This window comes from Paroedura picta, chromosome 6 (assembly GCF_049243985.1).
Source record: "Paroedura picta isolate Pp20150507F chromosome 6, Ppicta_v3.0, whole genome shotgun sequence".
In the NCBI taxonomy this organism is placed as follows: domain Eukaryota; kingdom Metazoa; phylum Chordata; class Lepidosauria; order Squamata; family Gekkonidae; genus Paroedura; species Paroedura picta.
Window position 1 is genome coordinate 32,501,440 of NC_135374.1, and position 27,914 is coordinate 32,529,353.

A 27,914-nucleotide genomic window follows, 5' to 3' on the forward strand; every position below is an offset into this window, starting at 1 on the left:
GGTGCTGCTGGATTTTTGGTCTTTTCTGACAGTTATCTAGACTAAAACTCTGAATTCCCAGTTTTCATTTTTTTTAAAGCAAATATCTGGTTCTACTTTTTTTTGCCCTGCATGGGATCTTCTACTAAGCTACACCATCTCCTCCTGTTTACATTTAAAATTACGACCAAAGGCCGCCCAATGCAGGAGGGGAAGCCCCTCTTTCAGGGCTCTGCGCTGCATGCATCAGCACCCCAGCGCGCCGCCTTTTCGCTTTCCCGCGCCGTCAAACGTCCTTGCTCCATACGCCGAAAGGCAGGGGGCGCCCGAAATGCGGCGCGTCCCTATCTCAGCAGACCGGAAACGAGGTGTGGGCCGGCCTGGGTCCGCGCTGGAGATAGGCTCCTCGGGCGGCCAATGGGGCGCGAGCGTGGGTTAGCATGCTTTCGGGCTGCAGGGACCGTAGAGGTGCCTTTGGCAGCGTGGGCTGCGGTCGGGGTTGGCGCCTGCGGCTCGTGGGTCGGCTCCGCGGAGAGCAGCCCGGGCACAGTGCCGCCCCGTCCCGGGGCTCGTCGGATGGAAGCGCACGACGTCCCAGGCGGGCTCCGGTCCCGGGTGTTGCTGCCTCGGCGTCTGGGGCTGGCTCCTCGCGGTTGTTGCTGGGCTCTGCCGACCGCCGTGCTGTGCTTCTACGGCTTCTTCGCCAACTTGCGCCCTTCGGAGCCCTTTCTGACCCCTTACCTGTTGGGCCCAGACAAGAATCTCACCGAGACTCAGGTACGCCTCGCTCCCACCCTCCACCCCCGGGGGGCTTTGACCGCGAGTTTAGGTTTGCCTTAAGATTGATGGGCTCGGTGCTCAGTGGGAGGACTCATGTCCTGGATGGAGGTCGTAGCAAGGACGGAGAAGAGTGCCTCTGAGTACATGCCGAGTTCTTTCTCCCTTAATCGCTGGAAAGGAGCCGGTTTGGTCAAAGTGAGCCGGATGGGATAAAGGGAGCTTGTTTGGGGATGGCGGTGGGAATGGAAGTGTCATCTGGATAGGACTCCCTGAGGGGTGACACGACTAGTGAGTCAGCTCGAGAATTTCCTGAAAATCCTCATCAGGCAGTTTTATTTTTAACAGTGGCTTTAGATGTGTGTCTATGCTGGATGGTGTCGGTAGTGAGCAAACGGTGTTTCAGGATGGCCCCCGAGCAGCCAGTTTAAACCTGTCTTTAAGTGGCGTGGAAGAGGTGCTTCTTAAAGGGCCAAGCCACAGGTACTGTGAAATTTAAAAGTGAAGAAGCAGCCATGGGTGGACTGTTGTGCTGGAGCAGGGGTGGTTTAACTCTCCCCTCTTGCCCGTTTTTCAGAGAAAAGCCACACTTCTCCTTTTCTTCCACTTTCCTTCAACTACCCTAAACCCACATGGCTACTTTCTGAACTGAACTTTCAGTGGGAAGATTCAGTCACCCAAGGTTTATGGGTTTTGAATCTTCAAAAGAAAGCTTCAAAAACAAAACTGAATAAACCTTTGCCCAGGAAGCTTTTAATAAGATGTCCTGCATTGGAACTTGTCAAATGCTGACATCTTATTTTTTTATAGACTCAGTGAAGTGCAATTGTTGTAATGAGCTTAATGTTAAACAATGAATAGAGTTTTAGACAGGGAAAATTTGCTTCTAACTCCTGCGTAGCTTTGGAGTTCTCTTGGGCAAAGCTGTTTGGCTGGGAGGATAAAATGGAGGCAGACTTTCTGAGCTCCAGTTTGGCGTAGTGGCAAGAGTGTTAGGCTATGATCTTGGAATCCCTGGTTCTGCTACGGACGGACTCTGGTGATCTCAAGCTAAGCCCCCACTCCCTTGGCCTAACCTGCCTCCCAGAACTGTTGTTGAGAGGGTAAAATGGAGGAGGGAAAAACAGTGTTTGAAGTTCCTTTGGGTTACTATTAGAGAGAAAACTGGGTTGTAAATTTATGTATTTATTTTATTTGAAGGAAAAGTGGAGTGATGAACCTTTTAATGATTTACATAATTAAGCTTCATTATGTAAACATGATATGCTTTATAATGTCTATTGTTAACTTAGAATCATAGAATCATAGAGTTGGAAGGGGCCATACAGGCCATCTAGTCCAACCCCCTGCTGGATCAGCCCTAAGCATCCTAAAGCAGTGGTCCCCAACCTTTCTGAGGCTGGAGACCGGCAGGGCATCAGGCCGCACCCACGGGAGGCGCATTGCGCATGCGCAAATGCGCCATGCACGGCCAAATCGCGGCCCGGCCCTGATTCCCTCTCCCTGCCCTCTCACAGTAAGAAGCTTCCCGGGCCGCAAGTTTGCGACCTGGGAAGTTTTTTACTGCGGGGGGGGGGCGGGGAGAGGGAGCCGCGGCCCGGCGCCATGGCCTTCGCAGCCCGCAGGTTGGGGACCACTGTCCTAAAGCATCCAAGAAAAGTATGAATCCAACCTTTGCTTGAAGACTGCCAGTGAGGGGGAGCTCACCACCTCCTTAGGCAGCCTATTCCACTGCTGAACTACTCTGACTGTGAACTTTTTTTTCCTGATATCTAGCCTATATCGTTGTACTTGTAGTTTAAACCCATTACTGCGTGTCGTCTCCCCTGCAGCCAACGGAAACAGCATCCTGCCCTCCTCCAAGTGACAACCTTTCAAATACTTAAAGAGGTCTATCATGTCCCCTCTCAACCTCTTTTTCTCCAGGCTGAATATTCCCAAGTCCCTCAACCTATCTTCATAGGGCTTGGTCCCTTGGCCCCAGATGTTTGCAGATCGCTCCCTTTAATATTTATTATCTTCCCCACAACAGAGGTCAGACTCACTGGTCTGTAGTTTCCCGGGTCTTCCTTCCTCCCTTTTTTGAAGATCGGAATAACATTTGCTCTCTTCCAGTCCTCCGGGACATCTCCAGTCCTTTATGAGGTCCCGAAGATGATGGACAAGGGTTGTGCAAGTTCTCTGGAAAGTTCTTTGAGCACTCTCGGGTGCATTTCATCCGGCCCAGGGGATTTGAACTCATCCAGTGCAGCTAAATGCCTCTCGACAACCTCTCTATCCATGTCAACCTGCCACCCAGACACTATCCTTTGGCTACTGCCATCTCTAGATGTGCCTAAACCCTTTGACCTGTGGGAAAAAACAGATGTAAAATAGGTGCTAAGCCTTTCTGCTTTCTCTGCATCTTCTATTAGAGTTTGTCCATCCACACCCAACAGTGGGCCTATTGCCTCCTTTACTTTACGTTTGCTCCTCACATAACTGAAAAATCTTTTCTTGTTACAATGGGCTTCCCTGGCCAATCTTAGCTCACTCTCAGCTTTGGCCTTTCTGATGATTGATCTACAGTGCCTAGTAACCTGTAGGTAATCTTCTTTAGAGCTCTGTCCTTCCCTCCATTTCCTGAACATTTTCCTTTTCTTTCTTAGTTCCTCTTGAAGTTCTCTGTCCATCCAAATAGGCTTCTTAGAGCTCCTGCAGTGTTTTCTTCTTTCTGGGATAGTCATTGATTGAGCATGCAATAGCTCTTGTTTGAGTAGCGCCCACCCTTCACATGCTCCCTTCCCTTCCAGCATTCTTGTCCATGGTATGACACTCATCATGTCTCTGAGTTTATTAAAGTTTACCCTACGAAAATCCAACATCCACGTCCGGCTACAACCTTCCTTGCCTCCCCATCTCAAAAGCAATTCTATGAGGACATGGTCACTTCCCCCTTAGGGTCCCCACCTCCTTCACCTCATCCACCAACTCTTGCCTGTTGGCCAGTATTAAGTCCAGTATTAACTTAGGGTATTAACGGTACACTTCAGAGAGTTTAGGGTGTTGGACAGTATTAATTTATTTCTTTGTGAGACAATGCGACATGTAGGGATTTGAACCTGGGACTGTTTTAGTTCAAATCCACCTCAGTTCCATGGAGTTTCAACTTAGCTTGCAAACATTCATTTAGTTTCTCAGTTCCAATTTTTTTAAATTCTCAATAATGACTGTCAGAATTTTGTAATAGGATTTTGCTAGTCACAACCTGATTCGGAGAGCAATATTTTGCACAACATTTCTTTGGGCATGTGTTTGCATCGTGGGAATGCTTTTGGGTCTGTGGTGAGGGATTCAGAGTACTCTGTAGCGTCAAAATAAGGCTGTGATTTTTATCAGGTACTTTGGGTTCTTGAACCTTCACCAAAGGAACCTTCACTACTTATTAAGTACATCTGAACATGTGTTACTCCAGTGTAGGCTATACGATCAATTCAGGGGAGAACTTATACCTTCCCTACAGAATAAGCCCAGCTCAGAGGCAACCACAGACATGTTGTCAGACAAAAGCACAGAAATAACTTCTGTTGTGGCCAGATTTGCTTGGAGAGCTATCAAAACAAGGAAGACCTGGGTGGATTCGGAGCAACTTAGGTAGAGATAGTCTCAATTGCTTGAGATAATGCTTGTGAGTTTTAAAACCAGAATGATTCTTATAGCTGGAATGTTTTTCTTTTATAATATTTTAGTTATCAATGATTCTTTTATCTTGTTAATGCCAGATGTTTTGTTTTTTTTATTAAGTACATGACCCTTGTGCCAGGTTATCTTCCCACTTCCTTGTATGTTTGCTGATCAGTGTATGCATACTTCAGAGTAAGCCCCACTGAAATGAGGATTTATCTCCATGTAAACAGAGGTAGGATCAGGCTGTACATTACAAGGTGTGCATACAAGTATGGGAGGTGCTGTGCACCATGTTGAAGCAGTAATGATGTTGAATTCAAGTGTAACTGATATTCGGGGCCAAGGGAAAATGGAATTGTCCATTCACATCTGTTGATTAGGAAACTGCCTTTCATCTATTTGTATTAACAGTACTTGACCATATAGTCATCCCTTCATGTCTGCAACAGAATAATACTTTCAGGCAGTCTTATTTAACTTTTTTTTTTACCATAGAGAAACCCGTGAAACCCCAGAAGTGGTGCGACCATGCAGAATATGATTGGGAAGCATAGCTGAGTACATGCCTACCTGGGGCCCCTCTCCTCCCCACCCCCTTCAAACCCATTATTGGCCATTTGCAAGGGGTGTGTGTGCGATATTGGCAAGAATCTGGGAATGATTGTTTTGGTGAGAAAGATGAGATGCAAACATAGCATACCTATAAATTATGAGACAGAACTTGAAAATAATGGCCACGTTAATCCTGGTTCTAGAAATGTTTTAAATGGATATAGTGCTACTGTTCATAGAGATTGATAATGAAATACACAAACATCCTGTTAATCAATTCACTTCATTAACGAAATACAGCCCTTGAAAATGATTACTAAGCAGATAGGAGCAAGATAAGATTCTGACAACCCAGTCCTGCCAGTTTTTGTCTGCTGCTCACTTCTCTCTGCATACTTTCTTGATCATCCAATTATGCAGAGGTCTAGGAGGAATAAAAGTTAAAACAATCACCTGCGAGTGATCCCATAGTTTTTAAATCTTATTGTTTTAGTATGTGTGCTTGCTTTCTAGTCTCAATTGGAAAAAAAAAGCCTTAGTTTAAGGAACGAATCCTTCCACATCAGAATGTAACAGCCTTTCCCCCTCCATCCACTCTCGTCTCATAACATTATAACAAGGGATGACTGTAAAATTGTTTTACCTCTTTACTATTAATTTGCACATGAAATTCTTAGGGGCAAACTGGACCTTATCACAGCCACGAGGCCAGCCTGTGGCAGCCAATGCTGTTTTAGACCAGAATTTAGCCATTTGAAAATTTCTGTGAGTCAATCTTATCCCCCCCAGTGTATTTCAAAATGCTGAAGCAGCATGTGTGATAAAAAGAAAGAACTTTCCATTCAGAAAGGTTAATTTTGGATGGTGAACAATCATGACTTTATTATTCTCTTTCAGGTCTTCAATGAGATTTATCCAGTATGGACTTACTCTTATTTGGTGCTGCTGTTCCCTGTCTTCCTGGCAACCGACTATCTCCGATACAAGCCTGTCATTCTCCTGCAAGGACTCAGCCTTATAGTGACATGGTTTATGCTGCTCTATGCCAAAGGACTGCTGGCCATTCAGTTCCTAGAATTCTTCTACGGAGTGGTGACTGCAACAGAGATTGCCTATTACTCTTACATCTATAGCATTGTGGACCTGGCCTTGTACCAGAAGGTTACCAGCTACTGTCGAAGTGCTGCCCTTGTAGGGTATACAGTCGGCTCTGTCTTGGGACAAGTGCTTGTGTCTGTCGCTGGCTGGTCTCTGTTCAGCTTGAATGTGGTGTCTCTCACCTCTGTATCTGTTGCCTTTGCCATGGCTTGGTTTCTGCCCATGCCGCACAAAAGCCTTTTTTTTCACCACCTCTCAAGCTCCCAGGTCAGTAAGGAAACGAAGGTTGTAGATTGTAGAAATGGAGCTGTTGTCCAGGATGATCCTGCCTTAAAGAGGGTTCCTGGGTGGGAAGATGTTGAATCGAAGATTCCCCTAAATGTAGAAGAACATACTGCAGAGCAGCAGGTAAGGAGCGTTGGTGTTTGGGGAAAATGCTGGCTAAAACACTTAACATTGTGCAGAGAACCCTCGGCCTACTTCATTGACACTCACAGCCTGCTGTGCCTTTCTGCTTATGCCCCAGGCCGGCTGGTTAGTTTTTAACTTTTCTGGTATCTGAAATTGCGTGCATGCCCCAGTGAGCTTCCATTACTAGCTGGAACAAGTACCTGTTAGGAGACAAGCAAACTGATGAAGGCATTTTAGACCTCCCAGCTTGTTAAGAGAAGTAATTGCTACTGGCAAATGAGAACTGTTGCAAAAGGAGATAGTTTGCAGTTGATGGTGAGGCTAGAAATGATATACTCCTAAGCGCAGAAAGAGCGAGAGCAAAGATACAGAGAGCGAATATGGCCTAGAAGGTAAGTTTGGGTCATAAACAAAAGGCAGATCCTGTTGCTCATGGATGTTTCTCAAAATGTTGGCAAGATGTAAGGAACCCCACAATGAGTAATTCAGCACAGAGGAAACTTTTTGGAGTAAGCAGCATCAGTAATTCCTTGAAAGTCTGCTCTTTGGCTGAAAGGTTCCCTTTTGTTTTAAGGGCTTTGTTTTTTGTTTTGCTTAGGCTACAGCTGAAAGCTGTTTAACATTCCAAAGAATTAATGTTAGCCTGTCAAACACTGTTGCACTTAAGTCCTTTTCTAGTGAACCATTGTGTGGACTGAAGCGTCTTATTCTTCCGTCCTTCTGTGGAAATCTGAGTTGGCCTTACAGCCACTTGACTAATCTTGCTTAAGCATATGTTGCTTCCCTTTCTCCACTTGTCTGTCTGCTTTTCTTGTGTCATTTTGTTTCTCCATTCACCCCCACCCCAGAGCACTTTCCCCAGCTCTTTGTGACACCAGATCTGAGGGTGTTGGTTTTTCCACATATTCTGTCAGTGTTGCATCTCATAGCCTGCTCAGTCCCTGACAGTGCTGAGAAAATTTTTAATTCTATTTGAAGGGTGTGTGCATGTGTGTGTGCCTTGCTTACTGGTGTAAAGATGCCCTTGCCTTCATACTGTGTTACAGGACACAACCGAACTTGAAAGCATAGCTATGCCATGTGGATGTCCACTAAATAAAGCTTAGCAAAGTACCTGTGAAAGGTCCACAATATTGATATGCTGGTAGTGTCTTGGAGCAAAGAAGGAATTGTGTACGTGGATCTGAAATTTGCTGTGGTCTTCAAAATTACCCCCACTTGTCAGAGCTCTGCTGTTCTTCTCTGTATGCGTATGTCTAGTTAGCTGGTGGAAATAGAAGTACTGGAGGAAGTATCCTCTTTGCCGCTTTTGTGTGGCGTCAACTTAGGGATGCCACTTAGTGTGAAAGGAGAAACCAAGCCAATCTCCTTGTCTGCCTTTTCCCGCCCCTTTCCAAGGTATACGTTCCAGCTTAGGGCTCCATGCAATGACTGGGATGGAGTGAAGAGAGCGTATAGGAGTTGCTTGGTCTCCATTTTGCTCCTTGTGTCTGCAAGTTTTCTGCACTCACTAGAATTGTCATCTTTTCTTGTGTGTGAGCTAAGGAATCCAAAACTAGTCTCCCATCTGTTCTTTCTTTACAAAGGACTTGCTGCTTTGTTTTAAGAATTCAGTCAAAGCACAGGAGACACATTTAGAAGTGGGGTGATACTAGAACTTCCTCGTGATGGAAAGACTTCCTCAAAATTGCCTGTGAGTTATGTAGTTAGGGAAGTTGTAGTAGCATCTCATCTAGGAGAATAAAGTTTTGAAACGTCCATTTTACTTAGACTTGGTAGTCACTTCATCACAAACCTATCAGTTCAACTTACAGGTCTTCCAAATGGGTTGTCTGCTCTGAGCTCAAACCTTTTGGGGACTGCTTCCCCTTACCCCCGCCTGCTTCCTGGGAGTACCTTTGTGCACTTCCAAGGCTTATCCTGGGGTTTCTCTGATCTTTCTCAAACCTCCTTTACTCTGATGTTCTTTGGAAAGAGGACAGTAAATCCTGGATAGCTGCCCTGTGGATGGATTTTCTGACTAGCAATGGTGGCCATTGTCTCTGACCCTACCTATTCTCCTACCAGGTGTTTTCTCTCCCCATCGCCAGGGTTTTTAAAAATTCTTTCTAAATTGCTCCTAGAATGTAATTTATTTGATCTATATCCCACCTCTCTCCCCAATGGGGATTCAAAGTGGTATATGTTGTTCTTCTCTCCATTTTGTCATCACAATAATCCAGTGAGGTGGAAAAGCTATTGCTACTGTCCTTTATTAGCACTAGTGGCACAGAAACCACAAAGTCCTGTCTCTGTGTGGAAGGCACCTAAGTCTTGACAGAAGTCCAGTGATATTTAGTAATGTCTCTGGGATTTACCAGGAACCTATGATGCTTGGAGGCTGCACTGATGCCCTTGACTAGAGTTTCTTCTCAGGAGTTTTTCAGCTAAGGTTTTGAAGCAGGCCTCTCTCTGACCAGTCTCAGATTGAACTGAACTTCCTTCCAGACCACAGCCAGTATAACAGCTCCCACTCAGCTGTGGCTAGCTAGTCACAGGGCTCAGAGCCAGTTGCCCTACTGCTTAGTAAGGATTTTTAACCCCTCACTACCGGTAGCTGTTGTTATAGCACTCTGAACCTCATTTTCTAGGTGCTGTCTGTCACAGCTCAATCACAAAATCTTTTAGGAATTTCAAACGTAGAGCTGGCAAGTCTAGCCAGGCCTGGCCTTCAAATCAGTCCTCATCAAAGTTTAAAACAGGACTGGAAGGGACCCTGCCTTCTCTTTTATCTTTTACCGACAGAACTTGTCTGTTCACACCTGCAGTTGATGCATTTAGGTATCTTCAGATTTGGCTGACTTCCCTATTAGTATATAGCTGTAGGTCTTACAGGCCGATTTTAAAAAGTGAATTTTTGGAACTATTTGTTCTTTGTGGAGGGGATTAACTAGCAGCATTTTCTGTGTGGATTATAAACATATTAGTGGTTATTGGCCCTCTCTTGAGAAGCATATCCTGGAATAATACGTGCTCTAGCATGTATGTTTAATGTTAAAAAAACAGTTGTTACTGGACCTGCTTTAATAATTTGGGCTAATGGCTTTGAGACAGTGATTAAAGCTGCTGGTGATGCCACAGCATCTTGTTTTTAATCAGTTGTTTACTAGGTGCATATTCATTTTCATACCTTTCGGATGAGGGTTTCAGAATCTTCAGGAAATGGATAACTTCCCTTTAGTTACTTATATCCTCTCCCTGGATAGCAGGACGTTAGCATGAGTACTGCACTGAACATTTATCTGTATCAATCTGAGAACCACAACATGCTGTTTGAACTACACCCTCTACTTGTTTGCCTATCTCATTTCCAATCTATTGCTTCAGCATCATTTTTTAAGATCTTTTCCATATAGTGAGTCTAACCAATCAGGGATCACTTAATGAGTGTAAAAGCACTATGTATCAAGTTATGAATTGAGGGCAGTTTTTAATGAATTGGCATCGTCTTACTCCCAAGTGGACAAATATTGTCCCCTTTTTTGTGGGGCTTCCGTTTTCTGTTAAACAGTTGTGCATGTTGCTAGCTTGATCTTGTTGCATCTCAGAAGCTAAGCTGGGTCACCCCTCGTTAGTATTGGAATGGAAGTCCACCAAGGAAGTCTAGGATTGTTCCGCAGAGACAGGCCATGGCAAAAATCTCTTGCCTTGAAAACCTTATGGGATCGCCATATGCCACCTGCGACTTGACAGACCAAAAAATAAACAGAACTTGATGCACCTGAAAGTTTTTATTTAAAAAATTCTCCTACCCTAAAAAAGTGAGAATCAGCTTCTCACGAGAGATATATGTAAAAACAGTATGGTGTGTGTGTGTGTGTGGGGGGGGGGGGGGCGCATGGGCATTTGCATTTACCCCCCCCTCCACACCATTCCCCTTGCTTGAGCTCTCCTTTCTTCCCACCCAACAGTCTGCCTCCTACCTATTTGTGTGCCTTTCCCTCATCTGCTCAGAACAATTCCCACTGACTGCTCATGGCTGGCTCCAGTAATTTCCCTAGTGCCTCTGGCCTGTGTGAATTGGTACGTACATGCGCACAGCACTTGGGTGGCGAGGCAGCCATTGCCAGTGCTCCTCCGCTGCCGGCCACTGCCTGCTGCTGTTTGTGGTGGCGGTCGCCAATTGCAGGGACCATTGCCGCCACTGGCCACAACTATGGCCACTGCCGCTTGCGGCTGCTGCTACCCACCGCCAGCCGCTGATTGCGGCCACCGCGCTGCTGCCACGGCAGCAACAAACCTGGGGACCCTCCAGAAGGGGTCAGGCAACCCCAAATGGGGTCAGGACCCACAGGTTCACAACCATTGCCCAGGAGAAGGTATGTCTGGCTGTATTTGCTTGATAAATGATAGCAAAGAGCAGGAATGCGAACGCTAACATGTCTGATCCAAATTTGTTCTTAAGTCCTCCTTATACTTGTTGTATGGATGTCTACATAGGCAACGGACACCCAGAATTAGTCAATGGTAAAACAAGCAATTTATAATTAATGCAGAAGATAAAGATTTACACCCCCTAAGAAAGTAAAAAATGTAACACAAAGTGTCTCCCTCCCCCCTTTTAAAGTCTGTTGGACGATCTGTGATGCATTTTGAAAATTTTCCTATGGGGATTTAAAAAAATTAGACTCCTTTAACTTTGCCTTGCAGTATAGTAGAAATAAATAACTCTTTGTTGTAACTAACTTGTCTAAATTGTGACAACTAAGTGGAGGTTCCTTTAGTCAGTGTTCACACAGACTCTAGTCCAGGGGTAGTCAAACTGCGGCCCTCCAGATGTCCATGGACTACAATTCCCAGGAGCCCCTGCCAGCGAATTGTAGTCCATGGACATCTGGAGGGCCGCAGTTTGACTACCCCTGCTCTAGTCAATTCCAGCATCAAATTTCCAAGAGAAGTTTTGCTTGATGCTATATTGTTTCTGGTTGGAAGATGGTGCTCAGCTTTATCTGCTGTTCAGATTTTAAAAGAGTAATTATGGGATTAGTTGGAACTGTGCCTTGTGCAAAAGTGTTTTTTTTAAATACCCCTTTAAAAACAAATGGATAGCTCTTATTTTAAGACAACGGAAACTAATATCACCTACTTGCTGACAGAGGAAAACATTTGTGTGCATTAACTGGCAACTCAGACAGCTGGCTGAGATGGCATGTGATATATGGAGTGATGCAGATGTGGCTGTGCCATAAAACCCCTCTGATTCACTCTACCTACTTACATTGTACAAAGAACTTGTGTTACAGAAAGGCATAGTCGGACACTGAAGGACGCATAGTGCCAATGTAGCTACCTTTAACATTTGTACTCCGGCCAATATCACTGTCTTATTTATGTTACTTTTGTCTCCATTGGGGAACAAAATGACTTATAATATTCTCTCATCTTCCTTTAGACTAGACTTCTACAACTCGCTCTACATAGGGCTATCTTTGAAACTGCTCTGGAGACTTCAGCTGGTCCAAAATGCAGCAGCCTGAGTCCTGATAGGGACTCAGCGGATAGCACACATGACACCACTGCTCTCCCTGCTGCATTGGCTGCAGATTGGAGAGCGAATCAGGTTCAGGGTGCTGGTAATAACCTTTAAAGCCTGAAATGGTCTTCTACTGGCAGGAGTAGTCAAACTGCGGCCCTCCAGATGTCCATGGACTACAATTCCCAGGAGCCCCCTGCCAGCAAATGCTGGCAGGGGGCTCCTGGGAACTGTAGTCCATGGACATCTGGAGGGCCGCAGTTTGACTACCCCTGTTCTACTGGCATATCTATGGGACTCTCTTTCCCCTTATATTCCTCCAAAAGCATTAAGATATCTGGATCAACACGTGCTCAAGATCTCCTTCCCAAAAGAGGTGAAACTGGCCTTAACCAGGACTAGGGCCTTTTTGGCCCTGGGCCCAACCTGGCCAAATGCAATCTGGGAAGAGATCAGGGCCCTTCAGGACCTTAATCAATTCTGCAGGGCCTGCAAAACATAGCTATTCCACCAGGCTTATGGTTGGGGCCCAAGATCACATCCTCCAAAAGATGCTGGCTTCATGCTGTGGAGGAGTGGTGAGACAGAATGGCTCTTGACATTAAAAAAAAAAGTTTTACTTAATTAATGATGTTTTAAATTTGTATGATGTTACCCACATGGGCAACATGGAAGAGTGGACTAAAAATAATTTTATTATATATTATTATTATTCTTACAGTCACCACTCTTAGAAATAGGTTAAGTTGAAAGACTGACCCAAGGTCTCCCAGGAGTATGTGGATTCATACCTGGCTCTTCCAGCTCCTAGTCTTCTTAACATTCTGACGAGCAGACTATATGGAGATATGTAGGAATATATCCCCCCCCCCCCCACAAACACCATATGAAAAATGGACAAATTCTGTGGATATACCTACTCCAGTAACTGAATATCTTGCTGCTACTGGAACCAAAATTCCTAGGCCGTTCCAAAGTATTTTTATTTGGCTTGAAACTAGTGAGAGGTATTGTTTCCTAGGGTTAACAGTTTCACTCTGTTTTCTTCTTAGGTCAGAGGAATGATAACACTATCTCTTACTAATTTTCTTTGAGCCACATAGAGTTGAGTTAGTGGCTTTATCTTTAAACAGAATTAAGAGACTTCGTTAGCAACTGGAGATCACTGCCCCTGTTGATGGGTGTTGCATGAAGCAGTGCAACATAATCCCCATTGAGTTTTGGAATTGTTCACTTTGGGTTCAGGGAGGGTATCTAAGCAGAGTTACTAAAAAATAAGCCCTATATTATTCATTGGGGCTTACTTCAAGGAAAATATTATTAGGATTGCAAATGTAATTTACATGTTCAAGAACAATCTGTCCTATAGTTTTATTGGAACGTTATCCCATCTGTAGGCATATGGGGCAATTATATTTGACCTATACATGGACAGTGAGAAACACCTGTTAAAAACTAGCACATCATGTGTAAGAACAAATTTAGAATAGAAGTGTTCTTGTGCAGAAAAGCTTGTACCTTGAATAATGCTTTGTTGATCTTAAAGGTGCCACTGGACTCTAAATCAGCTCACATGTCGAGTCCCACAAGGAACAGTCTTCTCCTATCTTAACATCTTTACGTGCCCTCTGGCTCAGCTGGTGCGGAGGTTTGGGCTGGGTTGCCACCAATATGTGGATGACACCCAGCTCTTCCTCCTGATGGATGACCGCCCTGACTCTCTCCCAGTCTCTCCCTCAGTCAGATGCCCGGAAGCAGTGACAAAATGGATCAAGCAGAGTAATCTGGAGATCTTCCTACCCTGTTTAGTGGCTGGACCTTATTGATCTGGAGCAGCTTTCAGGCCAAATCATTAACTGCTTTCTGAAGTGATACAGTTCAAAGAAGGGGGTAGTACCACCTTCCCTTCCCCAAGCATACAAATTGACTGTTGCAGTTACGAATTTAAAATTCTGATTCTGAGCACAGAGTAATTCTGAGCTCAGATGTTTTTAATCTTGTATAGTAAACAGTTTATAAAACTCATTAATGAAACAGGAAGATGTCAGTCTTTAGCAGCCTTTCTTAACGCCTTTATTATTTATTTATTTATTTTATTTATGCTTCGACTTATACCCTGCCATTCACAACTATGTCGTCTCGTGATGACTTACAGTATAAAATCAAATCACAAAATACCCATAACCTCCCTCTAAGCATTAAAACCAATATAATAATAACAATATCAATATCAAAAATATCAAGATGGCGGTATAACTGTAAAAGGCCCAGAACTCAGTCAGCTGTTCCAGCCCAGCCTGATAGAATGGTCCTAAAATGTAACACGAGGGTTCTAATCATTAGAGCTTAACAACAGCACTCAGCATAAGGCGGGAGCCACAGTTCGCAACTCTGGTCATCCACACACACCCCCTGGCCTCAACCAAATGCCTAGTGGAAGAGCTCCATCTTGCAGGCCCTGTAGAACCTAGATAGCTCTGTCAGGGCCTTCAGCTCTTCCAGACGTTCATTCCACCAGGTTGGGGCCAAGGCCGAAAAGGCCCTGGCCCTAGTTGTTTTCCTGATTTAGTGTTGTTTTGGCTTTTTTTATCCGGACTAGAAGGAACATATTTTGGTGTTTGTTATCAGCTCTCAAAAAAAAATTGGTTTGCTAAATGTAATCATATTTGAGTACTGGTACATTTGGTAGCACACTATCACAGCTTATTTAAGATGCTATCATAAAATATGAATGCTGTTTCATGGAGAATTCTGATACTAGATTATTAGCTGAGGAAATTATGCATCTGCTTTCATATACTCTGCTATTCCTGTTCCTACTTAGGACAGATTGTTTACTAACTGAATGAACAAACTGTTGAGTGACTCAGTTTTTCTAGATGACTAACACTTTGAGGATGTGGATCAGAGACAGGAACTACTGCTGTCCATCTGCATTCCAAAAATTTTAAGAAATTCTGTTCCATACACTGCTTTCTGCCCTGACTACCCAGTTCTCAGCTTGAGTACAGGGGAAAAAACTGAAAACAGTATGGCAAAATCACGTGGAACGGATGCTTTGTAAACAAAAAAAGCATTGCATTTTAGTTGTGTCCAGTGGTTCTGTGTGCCCGGGTACATTCTCCATAGTAAAGTTGTTTCAGGCACCAGGCAGTAGGAATCATTGAGGGAGCTCCAAATAAAACAATAAAATGCCAGCAAGTAAATTAAAAAAAAAACTCCAAGCCATAAAACAAGTTAATAAACACATGCCAAGCACTAAATCTGTCAGTCTGTTTGAAATGATATGAATATAGATCTCATAAAACAGCTGATAAAACAGGCTTAATGCACAGAGCAGATTACAAAACAGCTAAAAAAGGTGATGAAAAATCTGGGTAAAGAAAAAAATTCTATTGACGGTCTGACTCTCGGGGGATATGTGGGACACATACCTGCTCTGGGGCTACTTGGTCAGTATCCTCTCTCTCCTATGCAAACACACATACACAGACTCCCTTCTCTTCCCTTCCTCCCCCCCCTTACGTATTGGTTTCCCGACCTCTTTGGTTGTTCCCGTCTCCCTCACTCGCAAACACGCACAAAGAAACTCCCTTCCCCCCTTCCACTTTTCATCTACCTTAGGCTGCCTCTGCTGCTTCCTGCCCCCCCCCCCCGGTGTCACAAATGCTGGCTGAGCCCCCTGGGGGGCATTGCGGCCTCTACCGCCTCAGCTCCCTTGTCCTCTTCTGCCTTCCCTGGTGCGATCCCTGGGGTGGAACTATGGATGTTATATTCATATCCTTTTGAGGAGGTATGCCAGAAGATGTGTTCCATATCAAAACTTTTTGGCCTGTCTAGTGAGTGGAAAGGTGTGACCAGTAAAAGTTCCTTTGCCTCTGAGTCCTGGTGCTGGTTGGGAAAAAATAGTTGGGGTTTTTAGTCAGTTGCTGGGGGTTGGCCATGGTTGGTTTAGATCCTTTACCCTCCACTTGAAGAGGGAGGAAGGTGTTAACATGGGTCAAGGTTTTGTGAAATGGTGTTAGCATATGTCAGGGTTTCTTGATGGCCCATGAAGGGGTTCCTAAATGAGTAGGAGTTAATTAACTTTTAATATATATATTACATTTGTAAAACATTTATTGGGTGATATGATCATCTATGGTCATGTCATCCCTCTTCCAAAATAGCTAATGGTAGGAATGGAGGGGGCGATAGGTGGGCATGTACACAACTATGCTTCCCAACCATGTTCTTCACGATCTTGCCACTTCTGGAGTTTTTCAAAGCCTGAAGAATGTTTTGGGGGTTTCTCGGTAAAAATGTTGAGAACAGCTGGTCTAGGCATAGATATGACTAGAGACTGTTCATATTTTGTTGTATCCTCCTTGTGACTTCCCTGTATCATATTAAATCCCTGTGTGAGTGGGATTTGTTTTGCTTAGCTGCTATGGGGTGAGGAAGCAGGGATCCTTCTAGCACAAATCACAAAGGGTGAGGCGGTAGCAGATAAGTTTGCAATCCTTGGGGCCTGAAGGGGCGGCAAGGGGCAGGGTTTAAAGGGTTCCAGGTCAGACATTACCATTCATCAGGGATAGCTCTTCTGAGAGGTGGTGTTGTGTCCCCTCAGAGTAAGGGATGTGATGTAGGTGCCAGGTGGTCACCACTCAAAAAATCCCTGTCTGTTTGCCAGCTGCCTTAGTTCTGCAAGGGGGACACAAGAAGTAGACTTTGAGAAGAGGATCAAGTGGTATAGTGGACAGTACAAAGAGGCATATAGATTTTACTTGAGCTGCTTTAAATATGTACTGTTTTGCATCAAATCTGTTCTGGGATCAAAGACTTGGATCAAAGACTTCAGAGAGGCAACTCCTTTGTTTTGTGACCTGCCTTCTATCCAGATCATATTGTATCACTGTGCTAATGAAAAAAGATTCCCATTTGCCACCTTGTGGTTTTGTATACTGTCAGTTGGATGTTACAAGGACAAACCACCTCATTGTGGTTTGGGCTTATAACCTTTAGAGCTGACAGACTGTCTGCCAAAAGCATAGTGCAAATAGAATGACAGAAAAACTGGTCATGCGAATTGTTGGCCCTTAGTTTAGCTTGTCATGTGTTGGGCATGAGCTGTTTCTAGGAGAACCAGAGGTGCTGTTGTGTGGTGGTTGTCGCTCCTCGAATAAATGGAAGGTTTGTTACATAGTACTAGCAGTGGCTGTGGGTGCTTGTGACACTTGGGTAGAAAGCCTTGATTTGTTGTGTGTTTCTTTTATTCTCCACAGGATCCAAAAGTGGACATCATCAAAGTTATCAAAGAGCTCTGGAAGGACTTCCTGCAATGTTACTCTTCACAGCCTCTTCTCTGCTGGTCTGTGTGGTGGTCTCTGTCGACGTGTGGCTACTTTCAAGTTATAAACTACACTCAAGGCTTGTGGGAACTGGTGCAGCCCTCTCGGAGCTCTGAGATCTATAATGGAGGCGTAGAGGCTGTTTCTACATTGCTGGGTAAGTTAGAACTTTAGGTGTGTTTTTAGTGGTACAGTGAAGCCTGTAGTCCACAGGGCAAAGAAAGGTCTTATCATTGGTGCTGGTGTGAGCAGTTGCCAGTTCTCTCCCTATCCCTGATGCAGGGGAGAACCCCATCTTGTGTAAACAGTGCTGTGCTGTTGGGTGAGTGGCATGTAATATGTATGAGGATGATGATTTAGTTGCTTCTGTTACCCATTTAGTAATAGGTTTTGAAATTCAGGCTGGTGATGATAGTGTTGACAGAAGCCTCCTGGAAAAGTCATCTAAGGAAGTAAAGCTTCAGCATATTCAGTGTTTCCAAATGCATGAGAATGTGATCGGTGTAATGCCAGGTGGAGCCTAGCTATGCGAATACATCATTTTACTGCAGTGTTACAAACTGGGAAATTGTCCGCATGTATTGGCTGGGAATCTTCATGTCCCTCTGTCTTCCTTCCCCCAGCCCCACCCCCCTTGAACCAAACCTTTACTCTCCCACTCCCATGCTGAAAGGGGTGGCTATAGAGATAAAATAATAAATAAGAAACTCCTCTTTGCATTGTTTAACTGAAAACTGTGGTGGATGGGTACTGATAGGGGAATAGATTGGAGCTGCCATGTTGGAGAAGAGACATGTTTTACTTTCCCCACCATCCTGTTTGCCTGAGTGGAAATGGTCTACCTTCCAGTCTCCTGTAAGCTCCAGGAGAAGAGTAAATACAAGCATAATGGGAGTTCTTGATCCCACTTCCCCATCTCAGGACTGTAGGGTTTACACATCTTTCTTTCTAAACAACTTTTCAACTGCTCTGCAAGTCTGATTCCAACTTAGGGTTTTTGTAGACAGAGACCCTATTCATTCAGGACAGCAAAATTCAAAAAATTAACTGGCAGCTCTCACATTTGAATTTGTCTAGTGCAGTGGTTCTCAACCTTCCTAACACCGCGACCCTTTAATACAGTTCCTCATGTTGTGGTGACCCCCAACCATAAAATTAAGCAACTGAAACTGACCAATGGCATGAAGATCCATTGTTCATGATTGTATATAAATTGTTTTTTTCCCAGTTCCTCAGTTCAGTTCTGGCTCTTTGGCCGAGCTGCGCCCTACCTGGAGCGCCTGGCAGGAAAATACGCTGTGCTAGAGACACTGCTGGAGTGGCTGGTGGCCGCGTGCAGGCGCCTACAGGAGAAGTGGTAACAGTGGCAGCGCCAAGCTGCTCGCCCTGCCGCGACACCTGTGAAAGTGTTGTTTGACCCCCAAAGGGTCCTGACCTCAGGTTGAGAACCACTGATCTAGTGCCTATGTAATGAATGAGGTGACAACTGTACAGAAATTTTATAGATATGACAAAGGCAGGGGTAGTCAAACTGCAGCCCTCCAGATGCACATGGACTACAATTCCCATGAGCCCCTGCCAGCGAACAAAGGCATTTTAAAGCCCCAGTTTAAATATGCAAGGCAATGACTTCCTGGATGGTTTTTTTTTAAAGGTTCTTGATATGAATCCTCTGTGGTTAATCCTGATTGTATATCATTATGTATTTTCTGAATCGGGATTGCAGGGTGCTAATTGAATGGCAATTTGTTTGTAAAGCAAGTACTTTTTGAATTGCAGAATTAATATTATGCTCTCACTCAGGACTTTACCACTTTAGAGGGTGACCTAAAGTGATCCCTATTGTACAGAACTGATTAGTCTCTTTAAATGGTGAGAAATGGATTCCTCCTAGAAAAATGAATCTTTTTGTGTCTTCCCTTCTTCATTTATTTATATTTCTATGCCATCTTATCAGAGTCCTGCACACAAAAACTTACAATTGAAAACGACAGTAAAATACCACAAGCCATTAAAAAAATGGCTTCTAAGCATACCACGCTTAGTAGTCTTCAACAGAATAGCTGGTGACTCCAGGGTTCCTCCTTGAAAATCCTGTATGTCCTTCTCCCTGGGATGTGCTAATTCCAGCCTGTCATAGCTGTCAATGTAGGTGGAGATCTATGCAGGAGAAAAGAACTTATATTGTAGAATGTTGCTTGATTCATGTTGTTACAGAGGCTGATATAAATGTCAAATTAGATGGAGCAAGCAAAAACGTTCTATCATACATTCCAATATCCTTTTGATTATTTTTAAATAACTTGCAAAATGCTCAACCATATAATCTTTAGCGTTCCTGTCCTGGCTTTGCTCCATCTGCACTTTGTAAAATTCCCAAAGCGGCAGATGGAATATTTGTCAAAACTACTCATGGTATTTGTTCAGATCTTTGACATTAACAGATACTTCCTCAGAAATCTGGACAAAATATATATGCTTGAACTGAAGAATTTTTAGATAGTAACTCTTTTTTGTTTCGTTTTGTTGTGTTTGTAGGAGCTGTCGCTGTCTTTGTAGTGGGACATATAAAAACATCTTGGGCTAATTGGGGTGAGATAGCCTTAGCACTTTTCTCCTTCTTCATTGCTGCTTCTGTTTATATCATGGACACAGTCCGGAACATCTGGGTGTGCTATGCTTCGTATGTAATATTCCGGATTATCTATATGCTGCTCATCACTATTGCAACGTAAGTGCTTCCAGGCCTGGGAAATTACACTGAAATTGGCTTTAGGAGCACATGCTGGTTCTCTAAAGTAGCGATCCCCAACCTGTGGGCAGCGGACCACATGTGGTCCTTCGACTAATTGGAGGTGGGCCCCGAAGGACTCCTTCTCCCCCCCCCCCCGGCCCTTTACTTCATCCCCCCCGGCCCTTTACAACACACTTCGGGTGTCATTGTCTCCCATCACTCCCAGGTGGGACTATCTCGTTTCAGAGAAACAAGCTCAGGGGTCCCATTGATTTGTCATTGTCATGAGTTAAAATTTCCATGAAAATAAAATGTTCCTTATGTTAATTGTTGTGGCATGTCTGTATCTTATTTTGAAGGGATGTTTAAACATTACCATAGCGATCAGAGAGCGTTAGGGAAGTGGTTGAGAGTAGAGGAGTAAACTAATCCCCCCTACCGGGCCTCAGTAAAAGGCGTTGAGTGGTCCCCGGTGATAAAAAGGTTGGGGACCACTGCTCTAAAGATTTCCGTAAAAGAGCCACAGCCACAGGCTAGCATAAAAACAATGAAAATGGAACCAGAAAAAGAGATGATTTCAGAATGAGCTATTTCCTGGGATAGTTTTCTTAGTTTTGGAACAAAGCATTTCAGTTTATTGATTTATAACCAACACTAATATTTTATCATGCTCCTGTAAATAAGAATACTTAATTTAAATAATGGATGCTCCTTTAGGTTGTCTGGAGCTCAGCTGAACCTGATGAATACAGGCTGAAATCAGAACTTTATAACCTAAGCTAGGATGATTGAGATGATTGGCTCTTTAGGCCTGTCTTTCAGTATGGTGCAATAAATCTCTGAAAGGCAAATCCTGTTATCTAGCACACCATGTCTTATATACACTGAGAGTGTCAGTGCAAATGCTATGTTACTATGCTAACTTAGCATGTATAGCTACTGAGGGCCTTGAAGAAAATGGGGGTGGGCAAAATAATGTTGGAGCCTGCTTTCCCACCCCCAGGTATAAATTTAAAAATAAGAATAATTTATTCCATATGTGTTATGGAATCTATAATATGGAATGTATAGGAATGAAAACTAATAATATAGTGATCACATAGACTCGCTATAATTCTTAGAATTTTTGAAGTAAGAACTTCTATTGAGATTATGAAGAGGAGGATGTTGGGGAGAAATCTTCTGTGTTCTTGTTTATTTTAGATACCTCACAATGTATACTGAATTTTGAATACTGTGCTTTGTTATACATAATGCTTCTTTTCTTAGGCATCCCTCTTATAGTTTAATCTTTTTTCTTAAAAGAATTTATTTAAAAATAAGCGTAACAAATGAACAACCACAATCCACCTATTCACATTCACATTTTTAAAGCATCACTTTAATTTTTTTTTTGGGGGGGGGGAAGTGTCTCCCACCAACCACTGTGCCTTTGGGTGTGAAGCCGATAAGTCAATGGCAGGATGAAAACAAGCCATTTGTGTTACAAGTTCTGTTCAGCTGTCTTCCAACCCTATTTGTTTGGGTCACTTAAGAAGAGAATGTGATGGGAAAATACTAGCTCCCGTACAGGCTGTATAGCTGGCTTCTGTAATACCATTCACCTTGCTGTGTAACACATTAGCTATTCAGAGAAGCATATGACTGCCTTGGGCAATGTCCAGGTTTGCTGTGAATGGCCAAGTGCGGAATGTAGGAAGTCACAAAAGGTACACACATAAGAACACAAAGGACAAGAAGTACCAGCAGTGCTTGTCTTTAGATTGCAGTGGGTCTAGCTGATATTCTCAAGCAGTTGTGTTATTCATTTGCCGTTCACCAAGCAACTGTTAGAATGGAACCACTGCTTTTTGCTTATAAATCTGAGTAGCAAAAGGTAACTTGTCTAAATGATTAAATCTGCAGTATGCTGGACTGAGCTGGTTTCTGTGAAATTGTAGAGCTTTTTCTGCCTGGATCATTTGTCCTAGTGCCTCACTGTCTTTGCAGTTAGAGAGCATATCCCCATGTCAGTCAGTTGGCACAGTTCTTCACATTCTTACTGGAGTGAGCCTTTCTCAGCCCACAGGGAGTTAACTTCAGAGGAAACATGTTCAGGATTGGGTTGCATATGACGTGCAATTTGATGCTGTTGTTCTCCCGTCTGCTACCTGGTAGCAGGTTGCAGCTATTGCTGCATTGCTGAATTCTATTAGGAATTCAGTTAAGGCTGACCTGCTTTGGTGTTGGGGTACTTTTATTTATGTCATTTATTAATTTACAATCCCATCTTTCTCACTGAGACTCAAGGTTAGAAATCCCCAACCTGTGGGCAGCGGAACACTGGTGGTCCGTCGACTAATTGGAATTGGGCCACGAAGGACGCCTTCTCCCCCCCCCCCGCCCCCGGCCCTTTACAACAGTGGTCCCCAACCTTTATTAGGCTGGGGACCGGCAGGGCATTGGGCCGCGCCCGCGGGGACCGCCTGCTGATCGGGCCGTGCCCGGCCGCGCCCGCGGATCGGGCCGCACCCGCGAGCCGCGCCCACGGATCAGGCCGCGCGGGCGCAGCCTGCACGGGCGCAGCCCGGCCCTGATTACCTCTCCCCGCCCTCCCACAGTAAGTAGCTTCCCGGGCTGCAAGCTTGCGGCCTGGGAAGTTTTTTACTGCGGGGGGGGGGGGCGGGGAGAGGGAGCCACGGCCCGGCGCTATGGCCTTTGCGGCCCGGCGCCGGGCCGCGGCCCGCAGGTTGGGGACCACTGCTTTACAACACACTTCGGGTGTCATTGTCTCCCATCACTCCCAGATGGGATTATCTCGTTGCAGAGAAACAAGCTCAGGGTTCCCATTGATTCGTCATTGTCATCCATGAAAATAAAATGTTCCTAATGTTCATTGTTGTGGCATGTCTGTATCTTATTTTGAAGGGATGTTTAAACATTACCATAGCGATCAGAGAGCGTTAGGGCAGTGGTTGAGAGTAGAGGAGTAAACTACCCCCCCCCCACCGGGCCTCAGTAAAATTGTCAAGCATTGAGTGGTCCCCAGTGATAAAAAGGTTGGGGACCACTGCTCAAGGTGGATTACCTTGACTGCAAACTGAATGTGGAAATATTACCTACCCTGAGTGCTTAGGCTAAGTTGTATATGGTTTATAAACAATGGTGGGAAAGGAGAAAACAAGGATACAGAAATTATAAGAATAGTACAGATTGGAAACAGAGATGAGCACAAGGACACGGTCAAGGATACTGTGCAACCAGTAAAATTGCCTTGGATTTCCTTTTGGCTGAATAATGTCAACAGTGTAGTTAATGTATGGACTGTGCAATAAAACCACACAGAAATCTTTAACTGCCAAACTAGATGTTCCTGCAGCTGATTTGCGTGTTTGCAAATGGAAATGACCCAGTCGCACAAAAAAGAGGTGGAGCATTTGTATCCAATGTTAAAAGCAACATATAGATAAGTAATGTTGAGCCCTTCCAATTTTAGCCTGGCTGCAGTCTCAGGCATGTTCTCCCAGCTGTGAGGTCTCAGTACTCAGGGGCCTGGTTGAGCGATGAGCTGGGGGCAGGATGGGTGGGAGTAGCATTAGGCTCCCCTTACAAATGCTTTTATGACAATTATAAAGTTCAGCCCCATACCAGCATCGTCCTTCTTAGCCATATGAAACTGCTGCCATTGCTGTCTAGTTTGGCCCTGCATTATCCGGGAAGTGTACCTGTGTTGCTAAGTCTGAATAGAAGTCTGGGGTCTGGTCTTTTCTGTTCTCTCAAGCGGCATATTTTTGTCCTTTCTTGTGAAGGTTTCAGATTGCTACAAATTTAAGTGTGAAGCGCTATGCCCTGATATTCGGAATCAATACTTTCATTGCCCTGGTGCTACAGACACTGCTCACGCTCATTGTTGTCGATTCAAAAGGGCTGGGCCTGGACATATTTACACAGGTAGGTTTGTGCCTTTACCTTTCTTTGGAGGGGGGGGGGGATTCTGAATTTTCCTGGTAGAGGCGTCTGTCTGTTCCAGTGTTGGGAGTGAGAACCTCATTCTGGTCTGAATGTGATGTCTGCGGTGGGTGAATAATGTTTTTCTCTTGGTTTGCACAGGGCAGAGAGGTATTTTCCCAACCGTGTTCCTCATGGACATTGCTAAATTACCCATTATACAGGATATGTTATCGCATTCTGCCCCACTTTTTAAATGTAAAAAGCAGTGAGACAGGAATCTGGGTGGGGGCCTTGGTGTGGGAATGCTATCTATGTATGTAATTTACCTCATCATCCAATAGAGGGAAACAAACATAGTTATCCATATGATACTTGGGCCAATTGCTTTATGCGTGTGGGGAGTAGGGTGGGAGGGTAAGGATTTGCCCCCCTCTAATCTGGATCTCTATCTCTCCTCCTCTTCCAGCTACTAATAGTGTTTAAGAAACCTTTGTAGATCCAACAAGACCTTTTTCGGTCAGATCTGATAGGGCCCTGAGCTGTTCCTTAGCCAGGGCAAGCAACAAATACAGAGGTGCTATTTGCTACTGAATACACTTCTTATGAAACTGAAGCTTCTTTCTTGCTTGAAAGCTTTTTATAATTTAATGAATGTGCTGATTAAACATGGACAATGGTTTCAACGTAGCACATAGCATAACCGGAAACATCCAGCCTCAGTAATATGAGGTCAAAGACTGTTGAGGACGCTTTGTTGTCTGAAATATAAAATCAAAATAGTACTTCCCAGTTACATTATAAATAACTGAGAACTTGCTGCCCTTGAGTGGTACCACATTTTTGGTATTAAGACAGCTGCCTTACCCTGTGTAATGCTAAGGCCTTGTGAGAGGATCAGTTCTTAAACTTCAGTTTACCATTATTTTCTCCCCCCCCCCCCTTGTGATGCAGTTCATGATCTATGCTGGTTACTTTGCTGTGATCTCAGTTGTGTTCTTCATCAGCGGAATGTGCAGCATTATCAAGAATTACTGGAGACAAGAAGAGGGGACAGATGAAGCTGTGTCAAGCATTGCTTAGGATTCAGAATATGGACTTTGCACCTCAGTTGGGAGAAAGGGGCTGTGTTTTAAATATGTTGGTTTCTATTTATTATTGCATTCAAATGCTGTTTTCTGAATTGTACTTGACCTATAATTGTGCTATATGAATGGCACAAACTAGAAGCAGAATGTATTTTATCGTATGTAAGAATGTTGTTTATATAAAACTGTTCTCAAACTAAACTTTTTTAGGGTCAAAGCTATATATAAGAAACGTCCAAAGTATTGTCAATTATCCTCTTGCCTCCTGAGTCTTGCTAGCCGTGATATGACCATTGGAAAGTGGATATGTTTAACTAGTCTGGTTCATGTTGGATCCATGAAGCTGGTGGGCAAGGTCTTGGATATACAAGAACTGCGGGTTGATATCAAAGAGTGGCAATAAGATGCTTGTTAGTCAAGGTTAGCTACAATGGTAGAAAGAGCTGTTTAGAGTTGGTAGATGCAACTTTTGAGACTAAATATACTTGCCATATATACGCACAAATATTTTTCACACTGTGTCATGTCCTGTGTTGTTGGAGTTTTGCTGCCTGTTTAAAGGTTTAGCTTTCTTTTGGTTATCCTTGTCTATCTAACTTAAATACAGCCATTAACCTAGCACAAAAAAACCATAATTGTGTTCAGGCTTGGCTTGATAACTAAAATTTCCAGGTTGACTTGTCTTGTTTTCATTCAGCTTCTCAAGAGTCAGAACTCCATCCCCTGATTTTCAGCTATTGGCAGGAAGTTTCACACTGACTCAGCAAATAAACTGACAGCAATATTGTTTTGGGCAACATGTTCAGATCACATCTGCCTCATCTGCTTCTTGTATTTGACAATGGTGTATGGGACGATCATCCACTTGTTGGTCATGTAGTTTAGGCTGATCTCCTTGAGGCTCCCCTAGATGTTTCTAGCCGCTTGTACCCTTTTTCTCTAAGGACAAGTTTTTAAACGTTAGCAACACTTTGTCCATCCCTCCTTTGTATGTTAGAGGTTTTATACACAAAGGGTTCTTACATGGTTTGTAGAGAGCTTGGAAATGGGGATGCTGCTGCTAAAACATTTGCTTCCCCTCCATTTTAGTTACTTTGGCCACAATTGTTTTCCATGAACTTGAAAGCTGAATTAATCATGGCACATTTTTGCGGTTTCCAGATAATGACAGCTTACTTAAGGTCCTTGTGATGTTTTTGACTAGCTCCTGAAGTGCTTAGACTTGGCTCCACTATGGGCTCACTTCATATGTTGCCCGGCTTTTGCACAAAAAGCACGTCTATGAAGGTGAAATCCACGTGTGATTGTAACCGTGTATTCAACTGTGTGCATGAATGCTGGGGAGCAAGTGCCCTGGTGCATGCTCAAGCAGTGGCAGAGGTGTGTGGTTGTTGCATGTGATGATCCACATCTGAGCATTCTGTGGAAGTGTTCATATGTAAATAACCCCCTCTTATGGAACCTGTTCATAGTGGAGATGGTATTTGATCATTTAATGGCCTCCTTGCTACATACCACTGTATGAAGAAAATAGGAAGAATGAAGGAATGGGTCTATAGTTACCACTGATCTCAGAGCATGCAGAGTTATATCAATAAGCTTTTATGTGGGTGCAATTTTTATTATAATTTCTGGATTGTCTGGTATGCACGTGTGAGCCTTAGTTTAGACATAGCTGTAGTAAACATCTGACAAAGTACAGCAGCAAACTGGATTTTAATGTTGGACCTGTTCTTGCATTGAGGCAAAGGTTTGAAGGTTCAGAACAGCATTCTCAGGAGAGATTTGCACAGCTCCCTTCACATTATGATTTGCTAAATTGTAGTGATGTTCACTCGGCACTACCCTCTAAGTTACAAGTTGATATGGGGCTCCAATGTATCTTGGACCTAGTCAAAGTATCACCCTCCATCTAAATAACAATGTCTGTAAGGTAATTTTCTGCAGTAACCTTGAGGCAAGAAGTGTTGAATGCACTTTTAATATTTTCTGAAGAGAAACCCAAGAACATTAACAACAGAGAAGGGTAAGAACCTCCATCCATTCATAAACTCAGGAAATAAGGGCTAGATGACCAAATGGAGGAACTGAACCTTTAATTGAGTGGTAAAGAATACCTTTTTTTTTCTCCTGTGCGGGAAATAGAAATAACAATAAAAGCTCAAACTATAGAACAACACTGTTACTTAAAGGTAGACACCTCATGATGTCTGTCTTGCCTTATAACTGCCTTAAGTCCACATGACCATGTATGTGGTACTGTAGTAAACTAGTTAATGTAAGACTTTAAATGGTATGAAGTTGTCTTGTGTTGTGGTCATGAACAACAAGTATTATAATAATGGAACACCTTTCAGATTAGAAAAGCCTATAGAACTGAAAATAATATGTACAAACAATGCTATTGTGGACATGAACTTTTGTCCAAATTGTATCTATTTTTAATCAAATAAATTTTTTATTATATTCCTAGAAGCTTGTTGGTTTTGATTGTCTAATTTCTTTAATAGTAGTTCTTAGAGTAATAGGCAGGGCTGAGGGAGCATGCTTATTAGTTTGAATTCTTGACTCAGAACTAGAGATACTGAATGTAGCACATAAGCTACCTGAAGCCTAATGACATGGAGATAATTAGAAAGGACATATGAATGTGGTTGATCATTAAGGGACATTGATTTTGCAATGTACAATAGTATTTTCTTTGAGTAGTTCCACAACATTTATATCAGCTATATGTGGGAGGCACTCAGTAGCTGCAGCTTGTTCTGTTGCTGATCTACACATTTGGCATTATGATTTGTTTAAAACATTTATATCATACCTTACCTCCTTGAACTCAA

General features: G+C 43.6%; 1 protein-coding gene across 2 annotated transcripts; it reads left to right on the plus strand.

Annotated features, from left to right (window-relative positions):
* The first annotated feature begins 359 nt into the window (after positions 1 to 359).
* Positions 360 to 27,549, plus strand: SLC19A2 (solute carrier family 19 member 2). 2 transcript variants are annotated; one of them, XM_077342015.1, is made up of 6 exons: positions 360 to 756; positions 5,872 to 6,480; positions 17,260 to 17,482; positions 19,864 to 20,056; positions 23,848 to 23,989; positions 24,941 to 27,549. In XM_077342015.1, the coding sequence occupies exons 1-6, from the start codon at positions 397 to 399 to the stop codon at positions 25,067 to 25,069; spliced, it is 1,656 nt and encodes a 551-aa protein (XP_077198130.1). In that variant the 5' UTR covers positions 360 to 396; the 3' UTR covers positions 25,070 to 27,549. The 2 variants fall into 2 exon arrangements, with proteins under 2 accessions (XP_077198130.1, XP_077198131.1); XM_077342016.1 differs by having other exon boundaries at positions 5,872 to 6,339.
* Positions 27,550 to 27,914: the final 365 nt, after the last annotated feature.

Bases quoted from the DNA above. Each gene is read 5' to 3' on its own strand.
- SLC19A2 (XM_077342015.1), top strand. From the start codon at position 397: ATGGGGCGCGAGCGTGGGTTAGCATGCTTTCGGGCTGCAGGGACCGTA. The intron at 757-5,871 runs GTACGCCTCGCT...ATTCTCTTTCAG, and splicing joins AGAATCTCACCGAGACTCAG to GTCTTCAATGAGATTTATCC. The intron at 6,481-17,259 runs GTAAGGAGCGTT...TATTCTCCACAG, and splicing joins AACATACTGCAGAGCAGCAG to GATCCAAAAGTGGACATCAT.